The following is a 19,501-nucleotide window of genomic DNA, read 5'->3' as shown; positions in this document are numbered from 1 at the left end:
AATCAAACATTCTTTATTTCACAATATTTCCAAAGCATATGAAGTACATAAATATAAAAATACATATAGAATAAAATGCCCCATTTGGCCACATTAAAAAATAGTTAATAAAATCCAAAGGTAAAAAGCCAAGCAATCACCACAAGAGTATAAAGTGCATTGCACCTTCTCTCATGGTCACCCAAGGAATATAAAGCGCATTGTGTCTTTGGTCTTCAGTCTTCACAATAATATGAAGTGCAATCTATCCCCAGTCTTGCTGGGGATCTTTCCCAGTGTGCTTCACAAGTCCAATCTGTCAACTCTATCTTGTAATCAAATATTAAAAACTAAATAGATACACATATTATGTAAACAGCCTCATAAAATATAAAGATAAATTGTATATACCAAAACCAAAGCAAAGACAAAGGGTAAAAAGCGGCCCCCACAAAATATACAGAACAATATGCCCTCGGACTTAAAGGCCATCATCTCCCTTTTAACCTCCCCTCTCCCATTCTGTCAAGGCTCTCCTACTAGACCAGGAGGACCATAAGAACCATGCCATGTTGTAACAGATAAAAGGAGTAGATAATTGTTTTATAAAATAAAGCGCAGGACGGCATTGTTTAAAATTAAGTTTTCGCAGAAGGGGGAGGATGAACCTTTTCCTCTGTGAAATATAAAACCCACAAAATAATAATATGTGGAGATCAGAGGGAGCAGACTGTTTATCGTAGAGACATACTGGGAGATCATTAATGTATAAATGTTCTTTGGAAAACCCATCATTAACTGGATATAATTCATGATGAAACCCAGTTAGCATAAAACGGTGTTGTGGGCGTTTGTCACAAATATCAAATAGGACTCATCCACCTGGGTTCAGAGGTGGCGAGTGAGGTATAACTTTTCAGAATTTTTAGTGCAGCTAGCTTCTGCTCTGTTGCTTACTGACTTCTCCAGAAATATTTGTTTGATCCTTTCTTTATATATGGTTCTACAAATGGGAGAGTTAGCAATTAGATTCTCCACCCCAGGCTCCCAGCACTGTTTTCATGTATTGCAACCAGGCAATCTTATGTACATTGCCAAGGGCCAGGATATCCTTAATAATATTTTGAGAAGCACTGACTGTGTCTCTTTTCCAGATCAAGCACCACAACATAATCAGTGCAAGTCTCGCTACATCTGAAACTACGGGCCTCTAGCTCAGCATGGCAGATATAATTTACACTGTTACTTGGGAGGGCTAACAGTCTCTTGAAAAACACAGCTTTTAATCTTTGAAGCTGATCAACTGCTGCCATCCCCCAGATCCCTGCTCCATAAGATGCTACAGTGACAGATATTGTGAAATACAAAGTTAAAGTCTGTTGCCTTCATACTACTTTGTTTATGCTCAATTTCAGAAAGAAAGAAGGTCAGTCACAAAAAACTAAAAGCAAAAAGACCTGAAAAACTCAAGGAGATGAAGAAAGTTAAAGATATAAAAGCTGCATGCTTCACCACTCTGAGGATTTTGAAGTGGTGAACTTCGAGTTGCTTGAAATTATATATAATGAAAGTGAAGACGTTATTCAGTAAGCTAAAGATTTCAAGTTGGTATAGCCTTCTAACCCCTCAATAGACAATGTATTGGGTAAGAGCCTCATATGAAAATGTGTAACAATTAATTCTGAATTGATAAATGAATAAGTAGAATGTTAATAATGCTGCTGATTTATAGTAGGAACTGCCTGAGAATACGGATGTGACCAGTCAGCAGAATTCGGCAAACAAAACAATCTTCAGAGTTTCTCCTCTCTCCTCCATTTGCAAACCCCTTTCGGGCTGCATACTTCAATTGATTAAGTAGAAAGTTGCACTTGGTTGGCTTGGATGGGAAGTGGCGAGACTCACATCACTCCTTAAACAATCCTGATAACTCCAGGATCTTGACAACAGTTTTTTATTGATCCACCCAAGCCCAACCAACCTTCAAAAAGCACAGGATAACTATTGTGTTAGATTACACCAAGTGTGACTCATCTTTGCCAGCTGCCTACAAACAGTATACTAGTAGGGACTGGCTCTTTCTCAGGTACTCCAACATATGAAAGATACTGGCATTGCAAAGGTAAGGGTATGTCTTATTGGCATAATCCTAGTCTTGGTGGATTGTTGGAGACATCAGCCTTCCATTTGAACAGCTTTGGCCCACAATTAACAACCTATTAAAGCCACATGACTGATCTACCCATCCATACTTGCATCACAGATGTAAAATTCACAGGTAGACGGATGTACACATATACTTCAACTTTTCATGCTCATGCATACTATGTGACACACTCCAAGGCTAGCATAGCATGTTCTTGAGTGGGATACATGTCCTCCAGCCTTTCTCTGCTCCTACTTGCATCTCTTTTATCCCACACATTCCCTGTACTATAGATAACTGTTCTTTGATAAGCGAATTACTGCATATTTACACATCACACATGAAATCTCAGACACTACTTCAAACACTGTTTTTTTTTTTTTTTTTTTTTTTTTTTTGAAACCGTTTATTACATGTTAAAAAGGGTTACAGGTATGGGCCTACAACCATCCGGCCGGCCGCTAGAGTGGCAGAAGCATATGACATACCTACAGTAAGAGTCTCTTAGCGGCGCAGATCGGTAAAGCAGGAGATATCAATAGCGCAGGCCACATAACTCCAAGCCCACAATACGGTTTCCTTTTTTCAAAACAGAACAACACAAAACACCACACCCGCAAGGCAACCCGCCATCCAAAGTGACGGCACGTGCTCCTTAAGTGGGGGATCCCAACCAGCAGCCAAACTCTGAAGAGGGGAATGGGAGTAAATCAGGGACAGGGGAACCACATGCCCGCGGCTGGGGGAGGGGGTCGGCTAGGGGGACGGAGCTGGTGAGGCGGCCGGTAGCAGTGGCGGCTCACAAATACCCCCGCGATAGGCGTTCCAGGGGCCCCAGATTTTCACCCACGCCCCAGGCTTACCCCTCGCCACATACACTACCTTTTCACGAAACATACACCAATCCATATGTTCTTTCCAGGCCAACACCGCTGGGGGCCACCGGGATCCCCACAATTGAGCAATGTCGCGCTTAGCTATCATGTATCCCAGAGTCACCCACCGCGTCTGCGGGACCGAATAATCATTTGGTTCCCACACATTCAGCAAGCATCTCCTCGCTTCAGGCAACAGCGCAACACGCGTCACCACACGCAGGACCTCATGCACACCACGCCAGAATCGCTCCACCTGTGGGCATTCCCACAGAATATGCATGAAAGTTGCCAAGGCACCACAGCCACGCTTACACAATCCGTCACCAACAAAGCCCATACGTAGAAGCCTTGGCCCCGTCACGTAAACCCGGTGGAGGATCTTAAGCTGGACGAAGCGAAGGCGAGCCGGGATGGCCACCTCCTTCGGAGAGGCCACCGCGGAAATCCAGTCCTCGTCGTCCAGTTCCAGCCCGTCGGCAGCCCAGGCCTCGCGGAGACTAGTCAGCAGGCACGATCTGTCGTTGATCAGTTTTTTATATATAAGGGAGATCGTGCTGTCTGGGACATGGCCATCCAGCACTCTGTCCTCCAGGGGGGAAGACTCCGGAATGGACGCGACATCCGGGAAGACGGAGCCCAGCGCGTGGCGAACTTGTAAGTACCGAAAGTACTCACTGCCTTGCAGCTGAAACTCCGTCTGCAGCGTCTCGAAAGTTTTGAATCCCCCCCTCGTCCAGAGATCTCCCACTGTGCTGATTCCGATCGTGTCCCACTTCTCGAAGCCCTTCGATGTCCACAGGAAGCCCAACCTCTCAGACGCATATAGCGGTGACGCCCGGGTCAAACGGTCCTTCCACCCCATAGCTGCATTAGCCGCGTGCCATACACGCACCATGACACGCGTCGGTCCCGTCAGACGGGAGTCGGGCGCGCCAGAGTAGAGCGCTCGATTGTAATCGCCACCGGGCAGGAGCATCTTGTCCATTTCAAATGCTGGGTTCAGGGCGGGCCCGTAAAGGCCATGATTAATCGCAGCTAGCTGGGAGGCCCAGTAATACCGTTTAATGTCCGGGAGGGCAACCCCCCCATCGTACCACGGAAGCGTCAGTTTAGCCAGAGCAATACGCGGCCTCCCGTCCCAGAACAGGCGCCGCTGCAGGCTCTCCACCTCACGGAAGTAGCGCGCCGGAACCAAGTCCATAGTGTTCTGAAGCGCATACAGAAAGCGCGGCAAGGACATCATCTTAAACAAGGCCGCTCGGCCAAGCGGCGAAAGCGGAAGACGCCGCCAGCGCGCTACGTCCTCCCGCAAGCGTTGGAGGGGGGGTAGTAAGTTCCGCTCGTAGCGGGCCTCCGGGTCAAGAGTAATATATATACCCAGGTACCGGAACCCCTGGGAGGCAATCTGGATCGGGCAGTCCCGTGGTAGGGCCGGAGCCTCCCCGGAGAGCACATACACGCAGGATTTCGCCCAGTTGATGACAAGGCCTGAATTACGACCGAAGGAGCGCAAAACATCAACCAGGACAATCAGCGAGTTACGCGGGGAGGCGAGATACAAAAGGATATCATCGGCGTAGAGGGACACACGGTCCTCATGCTCGGGGGTCCAGCGGAGACCACGGATGGAAGGGTGCCACCGCAGCCACTCCGCCAAGGGCTCCAATGCCAATGCAAACAGGACCGGTGACAAGGGGCAACCCTGACGCGTGCCCCGCCCCAGCGCGAAGGGGGCCGAGACTCGCCCATTCACCACCACCTGCGCCAATGGGCCCGAATACAAGAATTTGACCCAGCTAATGAATCCCGGTCCAAATCCAAATTTCGCCAGCATCGCCCAGATGTATGGCCATTCATGCGTGTCAAATGCCATGGTGGCATCTAAGGACGCCAAGATGGCCGGCTCCCGCACAAACGGGACACGCGCGAGCACCCCATGCAAGCGTCGCAGATTAAGAGCCGTGTTGCGATGGGGTATAAAGCCAGATTGGTCTTGGTGGACCAAATCGCCCACCACGCCAACCAGCCGGTTGGCCAGTACCTTGGCGAGGATTTTGGGCTCCGCGTTCAAGAGCGAGATAGGCCTATAGGATGTAACCCGCTCACGGGGTCTCCCCTCCTTGTGGATCACCACGATTGTGGCCAGACGCTGGTCCGGCGGGAGGGAACCCTGCGAGTGGGCCGCCAGGAACATGGCACACAGGTGGGGCGCCAGTACATCCGGTCGCAGCTTGTAGAGCTCGATGGGGATACCATTGGGGCCCATGGCCTTGCCGGATGCGACCGAGCGAATAGCCAGGGCAATTTCGTCCGAGGTGGGAGGAGCGTCCAGCAAATCCCTGTCCTCCACCGTAAGGGAGGGCAGCGCGATGTCCCGAAGCAGGGCATGGGAATCTTCCTCCGAGCAGGGAGAAACCGGGGAGTACACCTCGCGGAAGTAATCCGCGAAGCAGGAGACAATGGCTTCCGGCTCGGTGACAGGCACACCATCCATCCCCTCAATCAAAGGAACCACACGGCTCGCTCTCTCCCTCTTGTCCAACCACGCAATCAATTTACCAGCCTTATCACCCACATCATACAGTCGCCCCTGTTGCTCTCTACTGAGGCCCCTGGCCGCCTCCGTGACGAGGGCCCTATAGGCCGCCTGCTTGAGGTGCAGAACATGCAACTTGGCGTCTGTTACCCCGCTCCCCAGGTCACCCTCTAGTTCCGCAATTTCGGCCTCCACCCGGGTTACCTCCTCCCGCTCGCGCCTCCGGGCATGGGAGATAAAGGAGAGGGCCTCCCCTCTGAGAACTACCTTAAAAGCCTCCCACAGGGAGATGGCCGAAGGGACAGACCCCACATTCTCATCAAAGTATCGCTGTAAGGATTTGATCAAGTCGGCACGAATAGTGGGGTCACGCAAGTACCAAGCATTGATTGGAGCCACCCTGCCCTCCCCCCTAGGGAAGACATCGAAATGTAACAGTACTGGGGAGTGATCTGAAATGCCCCGCGCCAGATGGCACACCTCTCCCACCCTCCCAGCATATGCCGCCGGGACAAGGATGTAATCAAGCCGCGAGAGGCTACCATGGGCACCCGAGTGGAAGGTGTATTGCCGCTGTGCGGGATGCTTTAGTCGCCAGCAATCCACCAGGCCCAGAGTATCTAAAAGGCCGGACAGCCAGGCCTGTGCCCGGGGGAGGTCCCTAGGGGGATGGCGATCCATAGACCCAGAAACTACCGCATTAAAGTCCCCCCCAACCACCAGCAGGCCACCCGGGAGGTCCAGGAGGAGGCGCCCCAAATCCGCAAATGTAGTAGATTGTAACCCAGGCGGAACGTACACTGATATAAAAACAAACACTCTACCCTCCATTCTACCCACCAGAACAGTGTAGCGTCCCCTCTCATCATGGCGCACCTCATCAATCTCCAACGGGAGCGAGTTCTTAATCATGATACCCACCCCCCGCGAGCCCGAGGTGAAGCCCGAGTGGGCCACCAAACGATAGCCTCGCCGATTCATGGCATGAAAGGAGTTACCTATAAGGTGCGTCTCCTGCAGGAAGATAACATCTGGTGAGATACGTTTCAGGTACTGCAGGACCACACCACGCTTAATCCTGTCCCCCAGGCCGTTAACATTCCATGACAACACAGTCAAATCCCTACCCCCCATCATACGTAGGAGCAATCAGTCGTCCCCCACAGAGCATCTCGAGAGCAACAATACAGTAAAGGGCTTGCCTTGCGGTGCAAACAAACAACACACCCCCCCCACACCCCCATCCCAACAGAACTCCCCCCTCCCTGCACCCCTGCATGAGCCCAGACAGCCCCCCCCAAAGTGCAGTGTGCCTGTCGCCCCATAGATGAAAAACTAACTAGTCCCCCAGAGGAGGAGGGAAGCCCCCAACAGACCCCACCCGACCTCCATCGGAGGGGAACATAAACGATCAGAAAATGGTAAAGGAATGTTGTCCAGAGCAAGGCCTATTCTTCACCCCTCAGTTCTGATCCGGCGGGCCCTCCCCGCCAACCGCACCCCCCCACCCCCCCGGCCCCGATCTCCAGGCAAAGTGTCCAACCAGTCCCCAGCCGCCTCGGGTCGGTCAAAAAAGTGCGTGCGCCCATCCACCTCCACCCTTAGCTTAGCTGGAAAAAGCATTGAGTACTTAAGGTTCAGGTCCCGTAGGCGACGTTTAACTCCAAGAAAACTCAGTCTCAGTTTTTGGACCGCCGGAGTAAAGTCTGGGTAGAAATGCACATCCATGTTATCAAGCTTGACCGGTCCCTGTTGCCTGGAGGTCTGCAGGATAGCGTCTCTGTCCCGGAAATTAAAAATCCGGGCAATGAGAGGCCGCGGCGGGGCACCGGCCTTAGGTCTGCCCCCAGGGACCCGGTGAGCACGTTCCACCGCAAAAAGCTTACTCAGCCCCCGGGGCTGGAGATGGATAAGGATCAATTCTTCCACAAAAAGATCTGCCGCCTCCGCCTCTCGTCCCTTCGGCACTCCCACAATGCGAACGTTATTCCTCCGGGCCCGACCCTCGGAATCCTCCAGTCGCCGGTCCATCAGGGCGCTCGCCTGGCCAAGCCGGCGCACTTCCTTTTGGAGGGCCACCACGTCCGTCGTGAGGCTCGTTGTGGTGTGGGCCAGGGAATCGACCCGGTCGTTGGTTTTGGACAAGTCAGCCCTCACAAGGCTAACATCCACCAGGACCGAGTCTATCTTTTGCGCTAGGGTGTCGAAGCGCTGGTCCACTGAGGCCTTCATCTCTGCGATGGCGCCCATGACGTCCCGGAGGGTCAGATCCACCGGTTGAGCAGATGCCTCCGTCGGGCCCGCCGGGGATGTGCGCGATGTCTCCGGAGATCCCTTCTGGAGGGTGTAGCGGTCCATTCTGTTGGATTGAGGCGCCGGGCCGCGGCGGGTCGTCTTCACCTTCGCCCGGTCGCCATCTTGTTTGGTGGACATGCCTGCTCTCCCACCGTCGCGCCAATCTCCTCGAAAGGGCCGATAAACCAGTTCACGGGTTCCGGGGGGGGGGGAGGGCGACCACTGGGCCGCAGGACGACTCACGGCCGGCGGGTCAGCCGGGCACCTGGACAAGGCCACACCACCGCACCCCGCTCCGCAACCCTACCTCGCTTGAGGGCAAGGAGAGCGCAAAATCGAAAGTGAAAGCACGGGGTACGCGAGTCGCCCAGCCCTGCCCGCCGCTGTTGTTCGCTTTGTCCCCGGATCGCCCCACTACTCCAATCCGGGGGGCCAGCGCGGAAAAGGCCGCAACCTTCAATCGGTGCTCCCACCGGTGTCCGGGGTCCGATTCGAAAAGAAAAAACGGATGGCGCCTCAGCTCGGGTTCACCGATGCAGTCCCCTCAACAAGGACAGGATATAGCCAGGATTAATTCAGGAGGTCGTGGTGGTCCTCAGGAGCCTCGCACCTACGCGGCCTTCTTGGTTGCGCGCTAGGCTCCTCCTCACTTCAAACACTGTTGATTGAACTGGACTATGCATTCTCTTTCAATGTGTCCTTGCGTGGCTGTGTGAACTGTGTAAGGGAGTGTGCTGACTCCACAGTGTATCATTAAATCAGGTCAGTCTGGTGGTAATTTCTACCTATAAATTAAGGGTGCTCACAAAAGCAAAGACAAAACTTGTCACAAAATAATTTGTGGAAGATTCCATTCATTACTCATTTTCAGACAGTTTGCTTAAGTAGTATTTGATCATAAATACTAACAAATAAATATGTTTTATTGCCTAAGCAAGGTATTGATCTACTACTTCCTACAGATAATTACTGTTAAATTATGCTTTGCATATATATTAATATGTAGACAGCATTTGTCAAACTAGTGAAGTGATCTGACTCTTCCCCAGAAGCAAAACTTTCTTTTACCAACTGACGACAAGCGTTTTTATGCTCTCTGCTTTCGCAATAGAATAGGCTACCAAAATGACATTCTAGCCTTTCAAAGTAAGAACACATACATTCTCAATGTTTAGAATAAATAAAAATTACCAGAATAACTGAGACAGTTCTATTCTTTTCTCGTCTGCAGATATTTGCTCCGGATCAGAGATCCCCACAAATCCTTATAGAAGGATTACAAGAGACATTTGCTACATGACATAATAAATCAGTATCCATTGATTCATTTCAAAGCAGTGCTATAAGGAGAAGGAAAATGCACAACATATTATTTCTTATTCATACCCAAGACTGGCTGCTGGCTACAATATATAAATAAATATATGAAAAGAAAATGCTTATTAACAGCACACTTAATAAATGCAGTCTCAAAATCTTATTTGAGAAGATTTTAATTTCCTGTCACTGTGTAAGGCTAATAAAACGAACTCGTTTTTATCTGTTGGCTATTGATTTTGCTCCCCATGCTCTCTATTGTTTAAAAACAATTTATCAAACCGGAGTTATGATGGCACCAGCCATAGCTTCTATAAAAAATATCGAACATAAAGTATTATATGCAAGCAATGTGCCATTAAAAGATGGTGCAGCGTCTACATATCTATGTAATTTACATGGATATTTCCCATTGACTGAATAATAAATATCCAACTACACCACTTTTCTTTTTGCGCAAGGTAGTTATAAATGTAAAAAATTATGATTTAATATTTATATATTTGAGACGTATGTAATGATTACTACATGCAATAAATTTGCAGAACTCCAAACAGTTGCAGCACAACAGCTACAACCTGCACACATCCTTTTACCAATTCTGTCATTCTCACTGGAAATCTTCGAGTTTTGAGTCTGTGTAGGTAGTCTTGCCCCTACAAGCTTCAGCGGACGTGCATTCAGCCCTAGGATCATGAATATCTGTGACATATAGGAGTTTAAGGGACCCCTCAACACATTCTGCTGTGGGGGCCATCATTTTGTGTTACACAACTGCACCAGTGGAAACATTTTTAATATTCCTAAACAACATTTATGAATCAGTAAAATCCCACTGCTTTGATGGTAATTTTTAATGCAGGGACAGATCACAAAACATTTTCGCTGGTACTGTTTCATGTTCTTGGTGGCGAGTAAAGCAGTGCTTGGTGCAAAACAACTTTTACTACCTTATAATGAAAACAGGTTTCTGGAGATGATAAGTTGTGACAACACTCTTTATGTATATTTGACTCTATAGCATTTTTTATGGTAGGGATTTTTTTTGTTGTTTTTTATGTTGTGTTACGTTCTGCATTATTTAATTTTGTTCTTATCATTTGGACACTGTTACATTTTGTTTTCTTTTCATGCTAATTTTGAATTGTGTTATGTTGCTCTCTGTATGGTATTGTGCTATGTTCTGTTATTTATTTTGGGGATGTCAACAAAACCTGCCATTTTTCCATCCAAAACAGCAAAGGCCCTTGTATCACTGACATATGGATGCATGCATCGAAACACAAAATATTGGAAATTAAGGGGTCTATCAGGATGGCAGTCAGAAAATCACCCCGACTGCCATGGTAGCGGAAAAAGACTGCCCGCCAGGACTGTGGCATAACCGCCAGACCAATTAGTGTGCTCTTCAGTCGAAATCCGACCGCAGTGGTACGATCGTGACCTTTAACATTGCGGCGGTTGCTGCTGCCAGCAGCACCGCCGCTATGTCAAAAGGAGCATGTCCTGCATATCCCTGCACTGCGTGGCAGGCACTGCACAGTGCCTGCCACCTGGCACAGGGGTACCCCCCAGTGTACCCACACACCCCCAACACATTGGGGGCCCGCAATGGGCCCCCAGAGACATTCTCCGCATGCCTTTCCATGGCGGTTTCACCGCAGCGAAAGGCTGGCTACCGCCGGCATGATTATGATGCCTGCGCCGGCCCCATTTTAGCGGTCGAGCTCCTCCCACCAGGCATGTGTGCAGACTGCTACTGGCAGAAAAGTGGCGGGTGGAATTTCTCACTGCCGCGGCCAGCACCGCCATGCTAATATGACCCCGCCGACCCAGCAGCGAACATCCGTCCGCCATCCTAATAGACCCCTAAGTATCGATAACCAAAATATTGAATTACTACTCTAAACAAGTAAAACCACAAATATTGGGAACACAAATATTGATGTTAAAAATATTGATTTTTAACTATATCGAAAACAAAATTATCGGATCCAAAAATATTGTTATCTTTAAATAAAAATATGTGTAAAAATATCGATTCACACAATATCGATTTAAATATTATCACCAAAATAATTAAATAATGAATAAATATACAAAATACATTTTTAACTTAAAACAATGACTTCTGATAAATCCAAAACACTTTATACACATACTTAAATCAAAAAAAAATTTTTTACATCATCAACATCTTTACTAATCGCCTCAAAGCAAAATAAGTACATTCATAACAAAACAAACGCAGAAACATTACCAAAAACTGCAAACATTTAAACTACAACCTAAATATTTATTTATATTGGTGGTCGCCAGTAGGTAGTTACAGTTAGGACCTAGTTTGCAAAGTAAAAGCATTTTTTTGACTTGCCTATTTCTTTGGCACCGGTTGACAAATCTTCTACGAAATTTTCCAAAACAATTTGCCCCACAGATTCTAGTTGTGCATGGAAAGTTTCGGGGTGATCTGACAAGCAGAGGGGGGGATAAAAAAAAGTGTGATTCCCATAGGAATTTTAGATGCGACTAATGCCTGAACCGCTGGAGAGAATTACACCAGATTTTCAAAAGAGCACTCTTTTTGTTATTTGGTGTAAATCCATTCAGTAGTTTTTTAGAAATTAAGGGAAAAATTAATTTGAATATCTAGGGACGTGGATTCTCTGGGGATCCAACAGTTCCTGTACTGGTATCTTATTGTCTGCCAAAAATTCAACCTCTTTTATCTCAAGGTTGTTCAAGCTTAAACCTTTAAAAGGATCACCCTACTATTGTATTTTCCTTTTTTTGAATACCATTCTTTGAATACCGTGCTAGTAGTTAAAATTCCTGTTAATTGTAGACATGATGCCCCTTGTGGGGTGTGGAGATGTTACCTAAATAGTTGAGGCCTGCAAAGCTAATAAAACCGAAGTTTTTTATTCCAAGGTTACCTTTCCTGCAGTCAATGCTAACCCACAAAGATTTCATACATACACTGAAACAGCACTTTCACCTGCATATATACCTTATAAATATTTAGAAGTGCCATTAACATTTTAGGAACATCCGAATGGTTCCAATGCACCCTTCTACATCCACTAAACAATGCAAGACTGGATCCCCTCAGCAATGATGGGGCGACCTGGCTAATCCTAGCCGGCTATGCACCATACACAAACTTAGCACCATTAAATGTGGCAGAACTCTGTACTCTATACATAGGTCTAGTTAGGATATATAGATTGTTGTGTGTAGAATAAAAGCTGTTCCAGCAAGGACAGTTCAAACTGTGCAGCTACAGTTAGCTGTGCCTGCAATTAATCTAGTAACGTGACTTTGGGTAAAGTTCCGCCAGACAGAAAGAAATCCTGTTTTGGAATGTACACATTTTCTTTTAGCTTGAAGCAGTATTTTACCCATATGAGATCCCAAGACAAACATAGAATCCTCACAATGTGCCTACTACTTGGCATGTTTCTTCCATTAGAGGTTTGTGCCACCCGGGGCAAAGCTTTTGCAGCCATATATACCATACCACATGGTACCCCATCCATTGCTTTTTTACCTGAGGTGCAAAAAAAGGTTAAAAAATAATATGGGGCAGCCTCTGCCTTGGATTTGGGGATGAAATTAATCGGCAACTTTGCCAAACTTTCCTGAATCATTTTAAGTAATATTAAAGGGGAGGCAGCAGTGCTTTTAGTACTCAAACCCCTCACACAGGTTCCCATTGTGGATCAAGAATGTGAATTACGAAAATGATTGCTGAAATCTATGCATGTATAGATTGAGATAAGCAGGGGGCCAGATCTAATAAACCACAGCTTAAAGGCAATTCTGTAAAAGATTATACAAGTAGGCACCTGAGTCTTCTAAAAAATGCTACACAAACAGAAAAATATCGATAAATTAAAAACATCTCTGCAACCGGAGTCCAATCTAAATCGATATAATTTATGTAACCATGATACACTTAAACAGCCTCACATGTATCGGTTCACCAGAATCTTCAAGAGTTTCTGGTTTTGAGGGCAATTAATTAATTTATTCAAGTTGAAACACGAGGTCAGTGGGTTAGCCCTTCTGACAGACTTTATCATTTGGACATCCAGGTTATGGGCAATACACCACATACTTTTAAAGTAATATTATGGGAAAATTTAACTACAACCTATGACATTATCCTGGCTGAAATAGGTTTGCTGCCTGAGTTTGTTTTAATAATCCCACAAGCAGAAGATCTAATCATACCTTCATTGTCTATTATTGTCTGTGAAATTATTAAACAAGTGTATGCCACAGAATGGGCAAATGCGCAAGCTCCAGCATTATATTGCAATCATGTAGGCTTGGATAAGCCTTTGATTCGCCTTATTACATCATACCCATAAGGTCCAGCCCGCAAGTGCAACCACAATGCTCAATAAAACGTGAAGCTAAATGCCTTGTTAGGGAAATTGTATCACAAATAGAGTACAGAGGCATGATTAAGCCCTGTGCATCTCCCATGAATAATTCATGTAATGAAACCAGATAATTCCTATTGCATAGTCTTAGACTATAGACATTTAAACTGGCATTCACACCCCTTTGCAATTCAAAATTAACATAGCACAGCTTTAATGAATAATATTGTCAGGTCTGTCCGGAAAGAATCAGACGCTTCTCAGGAATAGCACAATTATAAAAAAGGGCTAACCTTCAGGCACCACTGGGTTCCTAAATGAAACTAACCACTGTGATGTCAGGTGAGGGGAAGGAGGTCTGGAATGACAAATATAAAGAAATATTAGCATAATACGTGTATATCTCAAATTCAATAATCATTTCAAATGTATGTACTTTTAATACCACTGGTGCCGTCAATAAAAGTCTTGAAAAGCTTTCCTTTCAAACGGAAGTAGGCTTTAGAGAATAAGTGCCAGATGTAGGAATCCAAATTGCGATCGCAAACGCAGAAATTTGGAGAATTTCTACATTTGCGATCGTAAAAGACCCATGTGAAATGTAGAGAGGGAAAAAGGCAAGCGCAAATTAAGGAATCGCTAAAAAAATGCAAAGTCAGTTAGCGATTCCTTATTTTACGAATTTGACCCACCGACTCCAAATAAGCACCTCGCAAACTGCGAAATCGCTAAAAATAAATCGCACACCAATGTAAGAAAAATAACAAATAGCGATTTTCCGGAAAATCGCTATTTGCGAGTCGCAAATTACCACCAACTCAAAGCAGGTGGTAACCAGGTGCACTGCATATAAACAGCCCCAGAATGCATCAGTCTCAACACAATGGTGGCCCTCTATGTCATTGCAAGGCGGATGCGGATTCAAGCAGCAGCACAGAGGATGAGGAGGCGACAGGAACACTTATACAGAGTGTGCATCACCCTTTTCCAACTCACAGAAGAAGAAATACATGAGAGGTACAGGCTTCACCCCACTACCATCCTGACCTGCACCCCATCCTGGAGCAGCAGACACGCAGGGCGCACGCATTTCCACCACATGTGCAGGTCCTTTGTTCCCTGCACCTACTTGCATCAGGTAGTTACCAGGGGGTGATAGCTGTGACTGGAGGTGTCTCACAGAGTTGCCTGTCACGCTTCTTCAACACCTTCATGGATGCCATGCTTCAAAGAATGCGCCATTATATCTGGTTTCCCACAACGCAAATGGAACTGCATAAAACCAAGATGGATTTTTATCAGATAGCCCAGTTCCCACATGTCATAGGGTGCATGGATTGGACACATATCGCAATCTGCCCTCCTCTGCTACTGAGTACATATATCGGAACAGGAAATCATATCATTCGATCAACGTTCAGGTAATTTGTGATGCGTCTCACATCATAACTGATATAGTAGCAAAATTCCTAGGGAGCACGCATGACTCCTACATCTTCAGGCACAATGGAATTTATACACGTCTGGCTGGGTGTGAATTTGGAGAAGGATACCTGCTAGGTAAATGCATGTGATACACCCTGATGTATACATTGGTTGTATCTGTTGTTGGCTGTGATTGATGTTTCATCCTTTCCCACTTAGGTGACAGCGCATATGTGGTGCGCGCATTCATACTCACCCCATACTTCAACCCATCTACCCCAAGTGAGAGGAGATACAATGCTGCCCATAAGTCCACACGGAATGTGGTGGAGCGGACATTTGGACTGCTGAAGAGCAGGTTCCACTGCCTCCACAAGAGTGAAGGTGCACGGCAGTACCGCCCCGAGATATGCTGCAAAATCATTGCTACCTGTGCCATGCTACACAACCCGGCCACAAAGAAGGGAACCCCAGTTGAAATCACCGATTCAGACTCAGAGGATGGGGAATGTCCACGGCCACTGCACAGTGCAGCAGGTGTCGTAGGAGCGGCAGATGGGAGACACTGACGTGCTGAGATCACACGCAACTATTTCCAAGTAAGTAATGAGACAAAGCGATTAATGACAATTGTGAAACGGTGTTTTATTGTCCTTACATTAGGCAATAGGATTGCACACCGCCTCACCATATTGGCCTCCAGTGCCTTGAGTAGCCCAGCATGGCATTAACACTGCATGCACATTGCTTTCCACTATCAGTGGGTCACATGGGTTACCTCCCCTATCTGTGAATGTCAGCAGCAGCATGGACTAATTTCTTGCGGCCACGCACAGCAGTGCCTCGCTCAGTTTGCACACTGCCCTCCCTAGAAGACTGTCCTGCTGCTGGCCCCTTCCTTGCACTACGCCGTCTTGGCTCAGCAACTGGTGGAGTAATGCTGCTGCGGCTGGTGACCTCCTCGCTGTCTCCACCATCCCCAGACCCTGTGCCAGCAATGTTGGCTGTCTGGAGCAGTTCAACCGCAGTGGTGACCTGCCCCAACCCCCTAGCAACATTCTGGATGCAGTGGGCCATTTCCAATTTCATGGCCACTGTGCATCTGCTGAAGTGGCATTGCATAGGCGGTTCACCGCCTTTGTGTGTGCCTCCAGGTGCTGTTTTTCCCTGCGCCTTGCACCACGTTCATTGTCCAATTTGCTGCACAACAGCCTTACTGCCTCAACCATGCCCCGCATGCCCTCTGCAACAGTGTCGTTCAGACCATTGATGCCCTCCTTAATGTTCCTAAAGTTCTTGTTCATCGACCCCATGTGACGTTGCATTGATCGCATTGTCTTCCCTTGCAGCCGCTGCATCTTCCCCATGGTGCCCTCAAGACATGCAAAGACACTGGATCCATCACCCTGTGCATCAGGACTGTGTGCCCTTGGTCTTCGTCGGAGACCACTGGTGTGGCTACGCTTCATGGGTGACTGTGTCTCAGGAGACTGTGCTGGCTCTTCATGCATGGTCTGTGGAGCTCCCCTGCTCTCCTCCTCTGACCCCTCCATCTCCTGCAGGCTACCCACTGTGTATCTCCTGGGTCTGGGAGGGTGGTGGTGTGACAGGGTCTATTCCTTCTGAATATTGTGTTCCCCAGGTGCTTCTTGTGTCTCCCTCTCAGCAGTCTGGAGGGCTGGTGCGCCTGTGGGTACAGAATGTCAATTTACTGACTTGCCTTGCAGCATTTGTGTTACATTAAAGTACATGAGTTGCTATTCACACTAACAGTCCTCCGCTTGCTTATTGACTGAAGTGGGGTCCCTGCACCCGTGTTCAGTTAACTCACTGATATCCTATATGGGTTTGGGGATTACATCTCCCATGATGCATTGGTGGTTGTTTGCAAAATATGGACTGGAGTGGAATTCTGACTTGCTCATGGGAGATTGGGAATTGGGGATGGGGGGGTCAGGCCAAGCACCTTACCTTGTCTGTTATTGTCTCTGGCTGAGCTGTCCATGTCTCCTATGCCACCGATGGTCTCAGGCTGGAGAATGCACTCCACCAATTCATCCAGGGGTGTGGTTTCAGGTGCTGTGGATGGTCCGCCACCTTTGTTCTTTGCTTCTTTTAGCCTGTCTGCCACCCTCTCCTTCGCATGGTAACGCAGGTCATACCAGTGCTTCTTCAGGTCATCAATGGAGTGCTGGGTGACACCAATGGCATTCATTTTGCCTTGTATTTCCAGCAAGATTTTTCTTTTCTGGGATTCTGGAAAATGCAGGAATTTCTTCCCAAACAACTGCTCATGAGTCTTCACCACCTCTTTAATTAAACCTCCAACTCCTTCTCGCTAAGTTTATGCTTCCTCTTCCTCCCTGCAGGCTCCTTTCCCTTCTCCTGTGTGTTCATCCTGGTGTCTTCCTGGTGACTCCTGTGCAGCTCCTGGGTGTGTGCTTCTGCTCTCTGCCTCGTCCACAGCCTCAGGCACAGAGAAACACAAGGGTGTGGCCACTTCCTTTGTGTGATGTCATCAGGGTGCACCTGAATGGCAGATTCGCAAATTTGCGATTTTCTTAAATTGCGATTTTGCTAATCCCGAATCAGTAATACCGATTCGGAATGGGGTTTGTGATTTTTACAGAATCACAAACTATTTGCAATTTTTTATCTACATGGTGGTTTGCGAGTTCTTAATAGCGATTCGGTAAAAATCGCTATTAAGAACTCGCAAATATCTTTTTACCTACATCTGCCCCTAAGTTCCTTACACATCTTTCAGGAAAATGTAGAGTGAGGAAACACTTGATAAGATTGATCTTTTTCTCTCATAAAGAAAAATTCCACATAGCTTGAACCTTCTCGCTATGAATATATCTTGTAATATCTTCTCACAATAGAGTAGGCTTGTCTCAGCGTATAAATAGTTATGCCTTAATTTCTTCTCACAGCTGCGCTTTTAATCAGTGTGCGAATTCCTTGTGTCTTTGAAACTTAAAGCAACTGTGCTTTTCTTCAGGACATGATGCTTTATTAATAATCATGTAGTTCACCTAGATTGCGCTTTCCGGAGCGCTTGTTAAGTAATGTCAATGATACTTTGATCTGAGTTTGTATATGCCAATGAGACTTATCACAAAGATTGCTATAGGTAAATAATTAATCCTTGCAGTTTCCTGGAGCTTCAGAAAAGCAAATCTTATTTTTTTCCTGAAAGAGTTAATTGTTCTTCCGAATTCTTATCAACATTTGAAACTGAAAGCAATTAACAGGGTTCACTGTTGAACGTGACAAATCCACATTCTTCAAGAATCTTAGTAAGACACAGTGACTCTTGTTTTGTCTCAGAAGAGGTAATCATGAAAGAAAGAGACTTTTACATTTGAAACTGAATGGAGTTTACAGTGTTCACTGCTACGGGTGAAGAAACTCAGGGAGTTCCGTGAGTGAGCGGAATCAGCACGTTGTGACTTGTGATGATTTTTTGCACCAAGAGCTTCTGTCGCGCTGCAAAATCAGCACAAACTGCACCACGAGTGCCAAAGGGCGCTGCTATTTTGCCACCCCTCGAGTAGAATTTCTACCCGATCAGCACCTTTCTCATCATATGCAGCAGCTCTCTCACCGAGAACAGTTACGACTGTCTGCACGGAGAAAATCTCACTTGGTGCTGTCCTGATGCCTGAAAATCGCATTAGGGGACACCAATTTTTGCTCGCTGTTGCCTAACTTAACATTATCGAGAATGCAGTAGTTGGCAGAGTTTTTTCAGAACTACAGGAGTAACACAGAGTGGGCAAACTCTGCAAACTCCACTGGCAGAGTGGAATGTTTTGCCCAACTCTTTCCTTGAGTTTCTTGATAAGAGTTTAAGCCTCATTTTTCTTGAAAGATATAATTTTTTGTACAAAGTATTTTTACTTTTGAATGTGAAATGCGTTAAACAGCATTTACTGCCAAGAGAGACAAATGCATTCCTGCTGTGCCTCAACGGAAAACTGAAACAGATATTTCTAAGATGAAATTTTGATTTTTCTGAAAAAATTAATATGCTTCTACATCACTGCACATAGCAAAGGTGAAAAATAGTTCACTATCACTCAATAGATTTACAACTAGGCTCCACAATGATTCTGGATGACCCAGCGCTAAAAAACTCTCCTTCCAAGGTTCCACAAATACTACAATTGAAAATCAGAGAGAGAGCACTCCACCTTTCTGTCCATCAAAAGATTTTTCGAATAGTAAGCATTAGTCACCGTGAGTGGCTACTTTATATACAGGTACTCATAGTCCTGTAAAATCAAGGTTTGTTTTTTTCCTTGTTTATTAGCCTAATCCATGGGGATACACATGAAATGGTCTTGTCATTCCTGATCATGACAAATATTGTTAGCAAAAAATATTAAACTACATTGAACATTTTTAATGGCTTTTTCTGCCAAAAAACAGTGTAAAGACTGAACTGCATTTCACGATGTAAGAGTCCAAAGAAATTCTGCCCTCAGGGGTATAAGAATAAGCCCAGGTTTCATTGCTGCCTGAGTAA

The 19,501-nt window shown here is 46.5% G+C and overlaps 1 protein-coding gene across 1 annotated transcript; it reads right to left on the bottom strand.

Annotated features, from left to right (window-relative positions):
* Positions 1–16,249: 16,249 nt before the first annotated feature.
* Positions 16,250–17,302, bottom strand: LOC146789622 (uncharacterized). Its single transcript, XM_085630112.1, has 2 exons — positions 16,939–17,302; positions 16,250–16,654 (listed from the first exon to the last, which is right to left on the bottom strand). The coding sequence occupies exons 1-2, from the start codon at positions 17,180–17,182 to the stop codon at positions 16,581–16,583; spliced, it is 318 nt and encodes a 105-aa protein (XP_085486238.1). The 5' UTR covers positions 17,183–17,302; the 3' UTR covers positions 16,250–16,580.
* Positions 17,303–19,501: the final 2,199 nt, after the last annotated feature.

Source organism: Triturus cristatus, chromosome 10 (assembly GCF_964204655.1).
Source record: "Triturus cristatus chromosome 10, aTriCri1.1, whole genome shotgun sequence".
NCBI lineage: Eukaryota > Metazoa > Chordata > Amphibia > Caudata > Salamandridae > Triturus > Triturus cristatus.
This window is presented reverse-complemented; position numbering and strand designations above follow the sequence as displayed.

Excerpts from the sequence above, each read along its gene's own strand:
- LOC146789622 (XM_085630112.1), bottom strand. The coding sequence starts at position 17,182 with ATGAATGCCATTGGTGTCACCCAGCACTCCATTGATGACCTGAAGAAG. Across the intron at positions 16,655-16,938 it reads CAGAGACAATAACAGACAAG|GCGCACCAGCCCTCCAGACT; the intron begins GTAAGGTGCTTG and ends CTGTACCCACAG.